Genomic DNA, 15,861 nt, shown 5'->3' with positions numbered 1-15,861 from the left:
ACGGATCGCTAGCGATATCGTTCAGTGTGACGGTACCTTTAGTATAGTGGTTTGTGCAGCATGTGTGAATTTTTTTTTTTTTAATTGGATGTATTATTGCAAAGCCTAGTGGTCTGCAGCTTGTTAATAGAATGCGTGAGTGTTTTTTTTTTTAAAAAGTGTTGATTTTTTTAATTTACTGTTGAAACCATTCCCAGTTGATGTACTTGTATTTAAAATAAAGAGCATTTCTGCTCCATTGTGATTTAAAAAAAAAAAATATATGAATAAAATGTTTATTAAAAAAATTGTCCGTAGTATAATTTCATAAAGGTAAATTTAAAACAGGTGTATGTACCAATGGTTACACATGCAATACAGAGTTGGTTGAGGGCTCATTTTTTACTAAAGGTTATCCTTTGAAAGGTTTTTTGGGGGAGGTAATTTTTTTTTTTTTTTAAATACCGTATATACTCGAGTATAAGCCGAGATTTTCAGCCCAAATTTTTGGGCTGAAAGTGCCCCCCTCGGCTTATACTCGAGTCACGGTAGCGGTGGGGTCGGCGGGTGAGGGGCTGAGGGCGCTGGGGTATACTTACCTAGTCCCAGCGATCCTCGCGCTGTCCCTGCCGTCCCACGGGCTTCGGCGCTGCAGTTTCTTCCTCTCTTCAGCGGTCACGTGGGACCGCTCATTACAGAAATGAATAAGCGGCTCCACCTCCCATAGGGGCGGAGCCGCTTATTCATTTCTCTAATCAGCGGTGCCGGTGACCGCTGATAGAGAAAGAAGCTGCGGCACCGAAGACAGGAGGGGACAGCGCGAGGATCGCCAGGACTAGGTGAGTATAGCATATTCACCTGTCCTCGTTCCAGCCGCCGGGCGCCGATCCATCTTCCCGGCCGGCGCCTCCATCTTCCCGGCGTCTCTGCTCTCTGACTGTTCAGGCAGAGGGCGCGATGACGCATATAGTGTGCGCGGCGCCCTCTGCCTGATCAGTCAGAGCAGAGACGCCGGGAAGATGGAGGCGCCGGAACGAGACGCCGGGAGCTGCAATCAAGGGAGGTGAGTATGTGTTTTTTTTTCTTTATTGCGGCAGCGGCGGCACAAATTTATGTGGAACATCTATGGGGCACAGTGAACGGTGCAGAGCACCGTATATGGCACAGCACAGCTATGGGGCACAGTGAACGGTGCAGAGCACCGTATATGGCACAGCACAGCTATGGGGCACAGTGAACGGTGCAGAGCACCGTATATGGCACAGCACAGCTATGGGGCACAGTGAACGGTGCAGAGCACCGTATATGGCACAGCACAGCTATGGGGCACAGTGAACGGTGCAGAGCACCGTATATGGCACAGCACAGCTATGGGGCACAGTGAACGGTGCAGAGCACCGTATATGGCACAGCACAGCTATGGGGCACAGTGAACGGTGCAGAGCACCGTATATGGCACAGCACAGCTATGGGGCACAGTGAACGGTGCAGAGCACCGTATATGGCACAGCTATGGGGCACAGTGAACGGTGCAGAGCACCGTATATGGCACAGCACAGCTATGGGGCACAGTGAACGGTGCAGAGCACCGTATATGGCACAGCACAGCTATGTATGGGGCACAGTGAACGGTGCAGAGCACCGTATATGGCACAGCACAGCTATGGGGCACAGTGAACGGTGCAGAGCACCGTATATGGCACAGCACAGCTATGGGGCACAATGAACGGTGCAAAGCACCGTATATGGCACAGCTATGGGGCACAGTGAACGGTGCAGAGCACCGTATATGGCACAGCACAGCTATGGGGCACAGTGAACGGTGCAGAGCACCGTATATGGCACATCTATGGGGCACAATGAACGGTGCAGAGCACCGTATATGGCACATCTATGGGGCACAATGAACGGTGCAGAGCACCGTATATGGCACAGCTAGGGGGCACAATGAACGGTGCAGAGCACTATATGGTTCACACCTATGGGGAAATATGAACGGTGCAGAGCACTATATGGCACAGCTATGGGGAAATAATGATCTATTTTTATTTTTGAAATTCACCGGTAAATGCTGAATTTCCACCCTAGGCTTATACTCGAGTCAATAAGTTTTCCCAGTTTTTTGTGGCAAAATTAGGGGGGTCGGCTTATACTCGGGTCGGCTTATACTCGAGTATATACGGTAACTTAAAAATATTTTTAAAGGTGTCTCACATTTTAAAATTTTTTTTTTTTTGGGACATGGAAAAGAATGGTATAACGTGCACCTGTTTTTGGGTTTTGGTGTTCACCTATTTCTCACATTTTTACAGGGTGTTTATTGTTAAACATTACCTAGTTCTGCGGTGGTCTAACTATAAATCCATTATACTTATTATATTGCAGATAGAGTAGGGACCACATCGACCGTCCGTAGCCACCGGGACCACAGCAACTGGCCGTAGCCACCAGGACCGCATCCTCAAATTCTTAAAAGTAAGTTTTGAAGACCCCAAATCTGCTACTTCAATGTGTAGAGCAGATTGCAAGTGTCTTTTAACTTACAGACCCACCAGGACCACAGCCACCAGGACCACAGCCACCAGGACCACAGCCACCAGGACCACAGCCACCAGGACCGCATCCTCAAATTCTTAAAAGTTTTGAAGACCCCAAATCTGCTACTTCAATGTGTAGAGCAGATTGCAAGTGTCTTTTAACTTACAGACCCACCAGGACGACAGCCACCAGGACCACAGCCACCAGGTCCACAGCCACCAGGACCACAGCCACCAGGACCGCATCCTCAAATTCTTAAAAGTAAGTTTTGAAGACCCCAAATCTGCTACTTCAATGTGTAGAGCAGATTGCAAGTGTCTTTTAACTTACAGACCCACCAGGACCACAGCCACCAGGTCCGCAGCCACCAGGTCCACAGCCACCAGGACCACAGCCACCAGGACCACAGCCACCAGGACCACAGCCACACAATGTCCTCTTCTGACAGCCCTCCTCCACAGCAACAGCGGGTATCGGTAAGTAAACAATTTTTTTTTTAAATTTACATCATTTTTATTCACTACATGCATTTATTATGTTTAAACAGGAATCAGAATCCGATGAGGAGCTGTCAGAAGGGACCGAGACGGGTGGAGACATACAAGTGTAGGAGGAACCAAGTGTAAGTAGTGGTGAAACACTTGCTTCACACATCACACTGCACCATACACAAAACATAATTTCATATATAACGTAACACAGAAAACATATACATACATTAAAGCTAATTTTTTTTATCCTTTATTTCAGTCTCCTGCTGCTGCTGCTGCTGCTGCTGAACTTCCAGCACAGCATGAAGGTTCTCCCAGGCGCTCCCAGAGTCAGAATCGACGCCGCGGTCGGCCATCAGTGAGTTGGTTTTTTGGGGGGCTTCAATTGCTAATTATTTGGTTTCAGTCTACTAATTTTTTATTTTTTTATTTTTTTTCTCACAGGCTTCACAGTGTGCTCCCGCCGAAGATTCGGATATCGATATCGATGCCCTTATCGAGGAGGTTCGCGAGCGGGAGCCGCTGTGGAACATGGCTGACCGCAGGCATGCTGATACCAGTGTCACCCGTCGGCTCTGGTTGGAAGTATGCCATAACATCTTTACAAGGTGGGAGGACCTTCTTCCACAGCAGCAGAGCAAACTATGTAAGTATTCAGTTTTCAGTGATGTTTAGCGCTGAATGTAATGTCTTGTATTTACCTTTTTTTTTTTTTTTCCTGTCTTCACAGGTGGCAAGGTTAGGAAGTGGTGGCGGTCACTGAGGGATCGCTTTAAGAGGGAATTTAACCTGGAGATGCAGGCCCCGAGTGGCTCAGCAGGAAGGAAGAAGAGGAGGTACAGATACGCCCCTGCCCTCTCCTTCCTGAGGCAAACCATGCTGAGTAGAGTGTAAGTATTCAACATCCCAGTAAGAACCTGTCTAATCACAAAACTTTTGTTTCAGTCCAGGCTTTTTCATATCAATATATTAATTATTTTTTTCTTTCACAGCACCTTCTCCAGCCACTGTGCGCCTGCATCTACCTCTGCGCCCTCTGAAGCAATCCCTCCTGAGTCCGCCACCGGGGACCACATCGGTAGGCCCCACACCTCTGTCCCCTCCACTTCATCCACCTCAGGCACTGGAGCGCAGCCTTCCTTACTCGCATCTGATGGTCAACAGATAGCGTTCCCTTTACCCCACCCCTCTGACCCTGCCACCTCTACACCACCGTTAGGTTCGTGGCGGCAGCGTCAGAGGGGTCAGGAAAGGAGCTATGCTCCTGAGTTCTTGCATCTAAATGCAGGCTTCCAAAGTTCTTTTAAAATTTTGGGAGAACAAGTGACTGCTGGTTTCAACATGGTGCAATCACGCATCAGTGAAACCCACCAGGAAATCAGCAGTCGCTTGGATAGGCTGCATTTAGATGTAAGTCAAGCTCCAGCAAATCTTTTTTTTTAATCCATGCTCAGGAGCATGGAAAAGCTTTCTTTTGATCAGCAGATGCGGGTAATGAATAGCTGCCATAATGCTCTTCTCAAGGTCCTCAACGAACCCCAATCTACCCCCACACCTCCCCACACATCCCAGTCACCATTTCCACACCATGCCCCGCAATATCAACGTCAGTCCCAATACCATACCAGGCCCCCAACCCAAATGTTTTCCCCGGTGTTTTCGTCTTCCTTGCCCAGCTTTTCTTCCCCATTCAGTTTCACAACTACCCCAACACAACCCTCCTCTGGTCAGCCTCCTGCTTTTCACCCCCCTTCCACTGCAGAACAAACAAGTAGGGTTTCCCCAATCCCACCTACCGACGTGGTCCAACCTTCCAGCCCCTCCTCCCATAGTTACTCCACCCGACACTACCAGGACTTGTAGTCCCAAAAATAAAAGTTTAGAAAAGGTTGGAAAAAAACTTTATTTTGCAAATAAAAAAAAATGTTTTTTGAAAATGAAAAAAAATTCAAAAAAAGGTTTTAAATAAAAATCTTTCTGGTTTAAAATCTACTCTGTGTGTTGATTCAATAAGGTAAATATTAAAGGTTAAGTGAAAAGAAACACCAGACGTTTTAAAGGTATAACAAAATGGTTTTATATTACCAAGCAAACCACACTTTTTTTTTTGTTTTGTTGCTACAAACACAATTTAGACATAAACAACAAAAGCCATGAAAAACATGTCACACAATGATGTCTTGCCATGGAATCCGCCCAACAGGTGACAAAAAATAATCCGCAAACTGGTCCCTCATCCTACTAACAGAACTGGTGGAGCGAACAGAGGCACTGCGGTAATCCCACAAGGTTGTCTCCAATTCTTCGTTTTCCAAGGTAACGGGCTCCTTTGAAATGACAAAATTATGGAGCACCACACATGCCTTGACAACATCGTCAACAGTTTTTGTTTCCAGTTTTATTGCCGTCAGCAGAACTCTCCACTTTGCCGTCAATATACCGAAAGAGCACTCTACCACTCTTCTTGCTCTGGTAAGACGGTAATTAAATACCCGCTTGGTACGGTGTAATTCACGGCTGCTGTATGGTTTCAGTAGGTGCGGCGACAGTTGAAAGGCTTCATCACCTACACACACATATTGCATGGCTGGTTCACTTGTTCCTGGGAGCGGTCTTGCTGGCGGGAAATTGTATGTATCTCCATACAGGCAGCGACCCATTGGAGAGTTTTTAAAAACTTGGGAGTCGTTGGACCGGCCATACGCTCCTATGTCCACAGCAAGGAATCGGCAGTTGGCGTCTGCAATAGCCATGAGTACAATGGAGAAATATTTTTTATAATTATAGTACTCGGATCCTGTTCCTGCCGGTTTAGCAATCCTTATGTGTTTGCCGTCCACGGCACCAACACAATTTGGGAAATTGCAAATTCTCTCAAATTGTTCGGAACTTCTCAACCAGATGTCCATTGATGGTTGTGGGATATACTCCGGCTGTAAAGTGTCCGAAATCGCCCGACATGTGTCCTTCACAATTCCGCCAATAGTGGAAATCCCCAGCCTGAATTGGAAATGGAGTGAAGTCAGAGACTCACCCGTAGCTAGGAAGCTGCAGAAAAAAATAAAAAAAATGTTAAAAAAAATTGCACAGACCATCAACAAAAAAAATCAGTGGAATGGCCTCAAACAAACCAAAAAATTACATGCTGCAGAAAATGCTGCGCAATGTGTCAGCGCAGTATTGTCTGCAGCATGTAATAACATTCAATATGAGCAATCACATAAAAAAAAGATGCTTACCACAGTGTCACCAGGAGCCGCTCCGCCGGTGTGATGGCAAGCCTCATTCTTGTGTCCTGCCTTTGGATGACCTCCTCTAGTTTTCCAACCAAATAATCGAAATGTTCCATCCTCATCCGTACATAATTAAAGAATTTCAGTGGGTTGCACCGCAACTCCAGATAGAGAGTGGACTGGACACCCCTGGTCATCCGCAGCTCATTGATTGGATGTATCCAGAATCGTCGCACTCTCCGTTGCATCCTCCGTCTTTCTGCTGCCGCCTCCTTCTCCCGCACTATGATATCCAGGCGATTCGTCTCAAATACAACATCAGTAACCAAACTCGCAATCCTCCCAAGTACACCATCCATCCTTGCCACTAAACTAAAACCCTCAAAGATGGACTGTAAATACAGTCCGTATATAGATTTCCTTATTTTCCAGTAGCCAATCAAATTTTGGTGCCTCCCATTTTAACAACGGATCCGTCGTAAAAACAGATGCAACGGATTGTAAAAACATATGCAACGCATCCAGCATTTCAACGCAACCGTTTATCGGATTTGCGATGGATCCGTCGAAATGCTGTATGCGTTGCATACGTTTTGCACTTTTTTGACGCATCCGTTTTTTCGGGAAAAAGACGTTTTTGTGACGGTTTGCAGTTAACGCTAGTGTGAAAGTAGCCTTACCCAGCATAATACTTATTGAAGTAGGAATTTTAAATGAAATCTTACATACTGGAGGTTTTCTGCTCCTGCCCTTAAAGGGAACCTGTCATCAGCCAAAATGTTATTGACTTGCATATATATACCGTATATATAAATATTCCATCATAGTCTGGCTAAATTTACAGGTGTATTAGTAAATTCCCAGAGAAAACTCAGACACCATTATCAAAGAAGATTTGCAACTTAAAATTCATACAGAATACATAAAAATGCACAGATAAACACACATACTTCAAAAAAATATTTTTTTTTCAAAGTACAAAGCAACCCAAGATCCCTCCTGTATTATGACTCAAGTTCAAAAAGAGCGTGAAAATTAGCTTTGAGCTAAATAACCGGCGAAAATTAAATGGGAAAATATTCCCTACAGAATTTATTATGTTGCTTTATGTGCTGTAAAGATGCACAAACGTTTCTTAACTGCAGCAGATACCTGCGGGGAAATTTTAATGAAATCTGTCAGTTAGTTTTAAAAGTTAGAAAATTGCAGAAAAAAAAAAATAAAAGTGTGTGCTTATATAGAGAAGAAAAAAGGAGTAATCGTCTGAGCAAGGACATCAGCAGCCATAACATGGAGAAGCAGAATGACAAGAGTCTACAGCAAAATGCTAACTATTTCTCAGTTTCTTCATACTTCAGGTGTCCCTGTTGTCCAATGTAACATTAACCCCTTATTGACATGTGACATGCCTGTACGTCACCCCATTTGTGGGGTTAATGCATACCGAGTTTGAGAAAACTCCAATCCCTGCATTTTAACCAGTTAGATACCACAGTCAGACCACAAAATGTTACCAACTAGACAAAGGGAGGAGGACACCTCTGTCACCTCCATGCAATCCAATACAACCTTCCGGGTTGATATTACAGCAAGGGACGTACAAAAGGCACCCTGTCTCGCCATCTTAGCACTTCTATTAAGTCTTGGCACAGGAGAATGACCCAACACGGAGCTAAAAATTGTCAAAATTAGGAACAGGGCTGAGTTCATCTTTTTTCCCCATGCAGCTGCTAATTTGTATACAGTAATGAGAAAAACTAAGTACCGTACATCCTCTTTGAGTTATATGATTTTACTTATCAAGGTATGAAAACAAAAATCTGGTCCTTGAGAGGTGTTCCATTTTGAGGAATCCCCTATCCACAAGCACAGTTTGCTTTTATAATAATCTGCAGCGCAGAAGTCATGTTGACAGCTCTGCAGCCAATCAGTAAGCACGGTGGCTCTGAGCGGCTTGTGTCGTTTATTCGGGCAGAGACTTTGAGCTCACTGATTGGTTGCAGCACTGTCAATGTGATTCAGCGCTGCAGACACAAGGAGCAGTGGTGAAAACTTGGCGCTGAACCAGGGTAGGGTGAGTAAAGGACAGATTTTTTTTTCCACTTTAATAAACTGTGCTTGAGAACACTGAGTTTCTAAAAATGGTAAACCACTTTAAATTTAGGTAAATGCAACCTAAGATGAACAACAAAACATGACAAATTACACTGTTTTAACTTTTTTCCACCCTACGACTGTACTTTGGCATAGTTATAGCTGATTATATCAGCTGTCAAGTGCTGAGAAAGAAGCGGGCTCAGTACGTGAGCCTGCATCAATGGCAGGACATGAGATATGACATAAATATACGTCATATGTCATGAAGGGGGTTAATGATGCAAAAGGCGCCCTATGTAAGCATGTGCGCATTTGCAACACCTGGCAAACACCTCCCTAATGTATGGTGGGTTTGCAAGTGGGTATTTAGCATCTGTGGTATCTGAGCCATTATCATGTGGGTCTGTTGTAGCCTGTTCTGCATGGTGTTGGCAAGTTTATTTCGTACATGTACTATATATATACAATGCCTACAAGTAGTATTCAACCCCCTGCAGATTTAGCAGGTTTAATAAGATGCAAATAAGTTAGAGCCTTCAAACTTCAAACAAGAGCAGGATTTATTAACAGATGTATAAATCTTACAAACCAAAAAGTTTTGTTGCTCAGTTAAATTTTTATAAATTTTAAACATAAAAGTGTGGGTCAATTATTATTCAACCCCTAGGTTTAATATTTTGTGGAATAACCTTTGTTTGCAATTACTGCTAATAATCGTCTTTTATAAGACCTGATCAGGCCGGCACAGGTCTCTGGAGTTATCTTGGCCCACTCCTCCATGCAGATCTTCTCCAAGTTATCTAGGTTCTTTGGGTGTCTCATGTGGACTTTAATCTTGAGCTCCTTCCACAAGTTTTCAATTGGGTAAAGGTCAGGAGACTGACTAGGCCACTGCAACACCTTGATTTTTTGCCTCTTGAACCAGGCCTTGGTTTTCTTGGCTGTGTGCTTTGGGTCGTTGTCTTGTTGGAAGATGAAATGACGACCCATCTTAAGATCCTTGATGGAGGAGCGGAGGTTCTTGGCCAAAATCTCCAGGTAGGCCGTGCTATCCATCTTCCCATGGATGCGGACCAGATGGCCAGGCCCCTTGGCTGAGAAACAGCCCCACAGCATGATGCTGCCACCACCATACTTGACTGTAGGGATGGTATTCTTGGGGTCGTATGCAGTGCCATCCAGTCTCCAAACGTCACGCGTGTGGTTGGCACCAAAGATCTCGATCTTGGTCTCATCAGACCAGAGAACCTTGAACCAGTCAGTCTCAGAGTCCTCCAAGTGATCATGAGCAAACTGTAGACGAGCCCTGACATGACGCTTTGAAAGTAAAGGTACCTTACGGGCTCGTCTGGAACGGAGACCATTGCGGTGCGGTACGTTACTTATGGTATTGACTGAAACCAATGTCCCCATGGCCATGAGATCTTCCCGAAGCTCCTTCCTTGTTGTCCTTGGGTTAGCCTTGACTCTTCGGACAAGCCTGGCCTCGGCACTGGAGGAAACTTTCAAAGGCTGTCCAGGCCGTGGAAGGCTAACAGTAGTTCCATAAGCCTTCCACTTCTGGATGATGCTCCCAACAGTGGAGACAGGTAGGCCCAACTCCTTGGAAAGGGTTTTGTACCCCTTGCCAGCCTTGTGACCCTCCACGATCTTGTCTCTGATGGCCTTGGAATGCTCCTTTGTCTTTCCCATGTTGACCATGTATGAGTGCTGTTCACAAGTTTGGGGAGGGTCTTAAATAGTCAGAAAAGGCTGGAAAAAGAGATAATTAATCCAAACATGTGAAGCTCATTGTTCTTTGTGCCTGAACTACTTCTTAATACTTTAGGGGAACCAAACAGAATTCTGGTAAGTTGAGGGGTTGAATAATAAATGACCCTCTGAAAAGACTTTTCACAATTTAAAAAAAAATAAACAAAGAAATAACATTCTTTTTTGCTGCAGTGCATTTCACACTTCCAGGCTGATCTACAGTCCAAATGTCACAATGCCAAGTTAATTCCAAATGTGTAAACCTGCTAAATCTGCGGGGGGTTGAATACTACTTGTAGGCACTGTATCTATATATATAATTGTCTAAGGGGTGCTTCCGTCTTTCTGTCCTTAACTTCCGTAACGGAAATCCCGCGTCGCTGATTAGTCTCGGAAGCTGCCTGTCACGGCTGCCGCGACCAATCAGTGATGGCCACAGTCCGATTAGTCCCTCCCCTACAGTCACAGTGCCCGCCGCCAGCTCCATACTACCCGCAGTCAGTGTCCCCAGCGCTCCGCTCCATACTCCCCGCAGTCAGTGTCACCGCAGTCAGTGTCCCCACCGCCCGCTCCATACTCCCAGCAGTCAGCGCCCGCTCCATACTCCCCTCCGGTCACCGCTCACACAAGGTTAATGCCAGCAGTAACGGACCGCGTTATGCCGCGGGTAACGCTCTCCGTAACCACTGCTATTAGCCCTGTGTGACCAAGTTTTTACTATTGATGCTGCCTATGCAGCATCAATAGTAAAAAGATCTAATGTTAAAAATAATTAAAAAAAACAAAAAACCTGCTATTCTCACCTTCGTTTGTCGGACGATGCGCTCGCGCCGACCGCCATCTTCTGTTCCCAGAGATGCATTGCGCACTTACACAGAAGACTTAGCGGTCTCGCGAGACCGCTAAGTAATCTGGGTAATTTCACAATGCATCCTGGGAATGGAAGATGGTGGCCGCATCGCACAGCTTTGCTGGATTCCAGGGGTGAGTATATAACTATTTTTTATTTTAATTATTGTTTTTTTAACAGGGATATGGTGCACACACTGCTAAATACTGCATGGGCAGTGTTATATACCTACGTGTCTGGGAAATATACTACGTGACTGGGCAATAAACTACGTCGCTAGGCAATATACTATGTGACTTGGCAATATACTACGTCGCTGGGCAATATACTACATCGCTGGGCAATATACTACCTAGCTGGGCAATATACTACGTGGCTGGGCAATATACTACGTGACTAGGCAATATACGACGTGGCTGGGCAATATACTACGTGGTTGGGCAATATACTACGTGGCTGGGCAATATACTACGTGGCTGGGCAATATACTACGTGGCTGTGCAATATACTATGTGGCTGGGCAATATACTACGTGGCTGTGCAATATACTACCTGACTGGGCAATATACTACCTGACTGGGCAATATACTACCTGACTGGGCAATATACTATGTGGCTCTGTGCTGAATACGTTGCTGGGCAATAAACTACGTGACTGGGCAATATATTACGTGGCTGGGCAATATACTACGTCGCTGGGCAATATACTACGTCGCTGGACAATATACTACGTGACTGGGCGATATACTACATCGCTGGGCAATATACTACGTGACTGGGCAATATTCTACGTGGCTGGGCAATATACTACGTAGCTGTGCAATATACTACGTGACTGGGCAATATACTACGTAGCTGGACAATATACTACGTGACTGGGCAATATAGTATGTGGTTGGGCAATATACTACGTGACTGGGAAATATACTACGTGACTGGGCAATATACTACGTGGCTCTGTGCTGAATACTACGTCGCTGGGCAATATACTACGTTGCTGGACAATATACATGGCTCTGTGCTGAATACTACGTCGCTGGGCAATATACTACGTGGCTGTGCAATATACTACGTGGCTGGGCATTATACTACGTGACTGGGCAATATACTACGTGACTGGGCAATATACTACGTGGCTGGGCAATATACTACGTGACTGGGCAATATACTACGTGACTAGGCATTATACTATGTGACTGGGCAATATACTAAGTGGGCTGTGCAATATACTACGTGACTGGGCAATATAGTACGTGACTGGGCAATATACTACGCGGCTGGGCAATATACTACGCGGCTGGGCAATATACTACGTGGCTGGGCAATATACTACGTGGGCTGGGCAATATACTACGTGGGCTGTGCAATATACTACGTGAATGGGCAATATAGTACGTGGCTGGGCAATATAGTATGTGGCTGGGCAATAAACTATGAGGACATGCATATTCTAGAATACCCGATGCGTTAGAATCGGGCCACCATCTAGTATATATATATATATATATATATATATATATATATATATATATATATATATATATATATATATATATATATATATAGGGTGGGGAAAAAAAGTATTTAATCCAATACAAAAGATAGGGTCACGGTCTGTTCTTTGTGTCTAATGTACATGTTGATGTTTCCACAAACAGGAAGTAGAAGCCTAAAAAGTCTTGATAGTCAAGCCAAGTAAATTCCAAGATTTCTATTATTTTTCAATACAGATTGTAATTTTAAAAAAATAAATCGTCAAAAAAAAAACAACAAAATACAAAACATTTTACACAAAAAGACTGATGCACAGATTTGAAGAAACAGAGTGGCATATGACCTTTATGAGCCCTTCCCCATTTCATGTAGTTGCAGTACAAGCCACTTCAGGGAGACCCAAAGCTTTTTCGTGAATACATTATATGCAACATATAGTTTATTTAAGAAAATCTTTTAATATATTCCAATATATCGTTCAAACTCAATGTGTTTATAAGAGAAAAAAGTCTGATAAAAAAAGTATTCAGGTCAATAATGGAAAAAAAATTCAAAATATATAGATGTCTTGTGCCAGTCATTACACTGGCTACCCATTCGCTACAGGGTCCAGTATAAACTCATCTCTCTCACCCACAAAGCTCTCCACAGTTCTGCACCGCCTTATATCTCCTCTCTCATCTCTGTCTATCGCCCTACACGTGCCCTCCGTTCTACAAATGACCTAAGACTAACATCCCCCTTAATCCGAACCTCGCACCTCCGTCTCGAAGACTTCTCTCGTGCTGCGCCAGCTCTCTGAAATGCACTTCCCCAGATGATCAGGCTGATACCTAGCCCCGACCTATTCAAGCGCGCTTTAAAAACCCATCTCTTCAAACAAGCCTACCAAATCAACTACTCAGTAAACTAACTTTGCCCTGTTCCCTCCTTCCAAATATTATCTGCATGTGAATCTGCACCCTACTATTCATCTGTCTCCACACCCTCCATGCACACGATAACTGCACTTGATACTTGACTATTGCACTTAAACACACGGGCTGATGACCGGATCATGCAGCTTTATATGAAAATCCCTATTTATTATAATTGCCAGACCAGAAATAACAAGCACTTTTCACCTATTGTGTCCCCCCATTGCCTTGTAGATTCTAAGCTTGCGAGCAGGGACCTCACCCCTAATGTCACTGTTTAAATGATCTTAACTAGTACTGAATTTATTGTCTGTACATGTCCCCGCTTAATTGTAAAGTGCTGCGGAATATGTTGGCGCTATATAAATAAAAATTATTATTATATTATTATATATAGCAAAGAAAGACAATAGGTATTCACTCACCCAAGGTGCAGACGGTACAATGAGGGTCATTGTGAGCAAATCTCTGCAGCATTCCTCCAAGGACTGAGAACATTGACTCAAATGATTTATTAACCGGGAATACGTAACTGTAGGAAGTATGTGATGTGCCGATTGTGAAGGCTCTGTTCCTGGGGCTAAAACAATGCTCAGTGTCTGCCTTGCAGCATGCAGGTGCCTGAACAAGGTGCTAAGTTTTCCTTCAAGTGCACTCTGTTTTAAGAAAAAAAGAAAATCAATCAAGTCAAACAATATCATCAAACACCCTATACTTCATCTTATTGACCTGGGGGAATTTTCCATCACATATTTTGTGCATGTGAGCAGAAACTCAGCTCGTTACATACAGAGGTAGAAACTAAGAAACATATATAAGAAGCACATAAAAAAGTGGAGTACGCCAAGAGCTGCCACTGTACAGCAAAACATACTGTACATCCTGGGCCTGGCGTCCAGCTGAAAATGACATTTGGGAGAAGTAGCCAGCCTGGAAGACCTCTGAAAGTGCATATAAAATATATTATATACAGTGCCTTGAAAAAGTATTCATACCCAGTGAACGTTTCCACATTTGTTTATTTTACACACACAAACTTATATGTATTTTATTGGGATGTTATGTAATATAACAACACAAAATAGTAGGTATTTGTGAAGTGTAAAGGAAATGATACACGGTTTTCTAAATATTTTAAAAATATAAATCTGAAAATTGTGACGTGCATTTGTATTTAGCCCCCCTGTAGTCTGATACTTTGGGGTATGTCTCTACCGGCTTTGCACATCCAGAGGCTAAATTTTTGGCTCATTCTTCTTAGAAAACTAGCTCTATCTCAGTGAGATTGAATGGAGACGCCTGAACAGCAATTTTCAAGTCTGGCCACAGGGATTTAGGTCTGGACCATTGAAACATATGAATATGCTTTGATTTAACTCCTTCTCAACCTTTAACGTACCCATATGTCATGGCCGGATATGAGTTTCCAACCAGTGACATATGGGTATGTCATGGCAGTCGTGCAGGTTACAGGCCCTGTATCAACACGACTGTCACTATGAGCTCGGCTTAACCCCATAACGCTCGATGACAGACACAGTCCGTCATTGGATGCCTCCCCCCATTTGGTGCGGGCAGCCGTCATGTGCCGGCACTGAGCCTGTACCTTTTCCGGCACATGACAGCTGATCTGATCAGCTGACATGTGCCCCTAACAGCCGCGGGTAGAATCGCGATCCACTCGCAGCTGTTAACATGTTAAATTCCGCTGACAAACTTTGACAGCGGCATTTAACATGCACGCGCAGGAAGCACGCCATTACCTCTTCCCATCGGCGCCCATGTCACATGACCGTGGGTCGCCGATGGGTTGGTATGATAACCATGGGTCTCCTGAAGACCTCTATGGTTGTCACTGCAGGTGGTCGGCACTCTTAGCAGGTGTGTAATTCTACTACATACAGGTAATCTGATCATCGCCTGTATGTAGCAGAGCTGATTGACTTATCCCATGGAGACTATTGAAGCATGCAAAAAGTAAAAAAAAAGTTTTAAAAAATATTTAAAAAATCTAAAAGCTCAAATCACCCCCCTTTCACCTCATTCAAAATAAAACAATAAAAAAAAAATCAAACATACACATATTTGGCATCACAGCGTTCAAAATCACCTGATCTATCAATAAAAAAAAGGATAAATCTGATCTTAAAACAGCATAGCAAGAAAAAAAAAGTCAAAACGAGAGAATTAGATTTTTTGTTCGCCACGACGTTGCATTAAAAATCAATAACGGGCGATCAAAAGATCATATCTGCACCAAAACAGAATCATTAAAAACGTCAGCTCAGAACACAAAAAATAATCCCTCACCCAACCCCAGATCACGAAAAATGGAGACGCTGCGGGTATCAGAAAATGGGGCAAATTTTTTTTATTTTTTTTACAAAGTTTGGAATTTTTCTTCATCACTTAGTTAAAAAAGAACCTACACATGTTTGGTGTCATGAACTCGTAATGACCTGGAAAATCATAATGGCAGGTCAGTTTTAGCATTTAGTGAACATAGTAAA

The 15,861-nt window shown here is 43.9% G+C and overlaps 1 protein-coding gene across 3 annotated transcripts in view; it reads right to left on the bottom strand.

The window, feature by feature from the left end:
• LOC138664991 (uncharacterized) overlaps nucleotides 1-15,861 on the bottom strand; it is a 201,978-nt gene that overhangs the window by 43,169 nt on the left and 142,948 nt on the right. For 2 of the 3 annotated variants that reach the window (XM_069752115.1, XM_069752110.1), the window contains one exon: nucleotides 13,777-14,007. The exons of the other annotated variant lie outside the window; for it this stretch is intronic. In XM_069752115.1, coding sequence (XP_069608216.1) covers nucleotides 13,777-14,007 — 231 coding nt within the window. The remainder of the gene's footprint in view (nucleotides 1-13,776; nucleotides 14,008-15,861) is intronic. 3 annotated transcript variants of the gene reach the window in all.

This window comes from Ranitomeya imitator, chromosome 1, assembly GCF_032444005.1.
Source record: "Ranitomeya imitator isolate aRanImi1 chromosome 1, aRanImi1.pri, whole genome shotgun sequence".
Taxonomy (NCBI): domain Eukaryota; kingdom Metazoa; phylum Chordata; class Amphibia; order Anura; family Dendrobatidae; genus Ranitomeya; species Ranitomeya imitator.
This window is presented reverse-complemented; position numbering and strand designations above follow the sequence as displayed.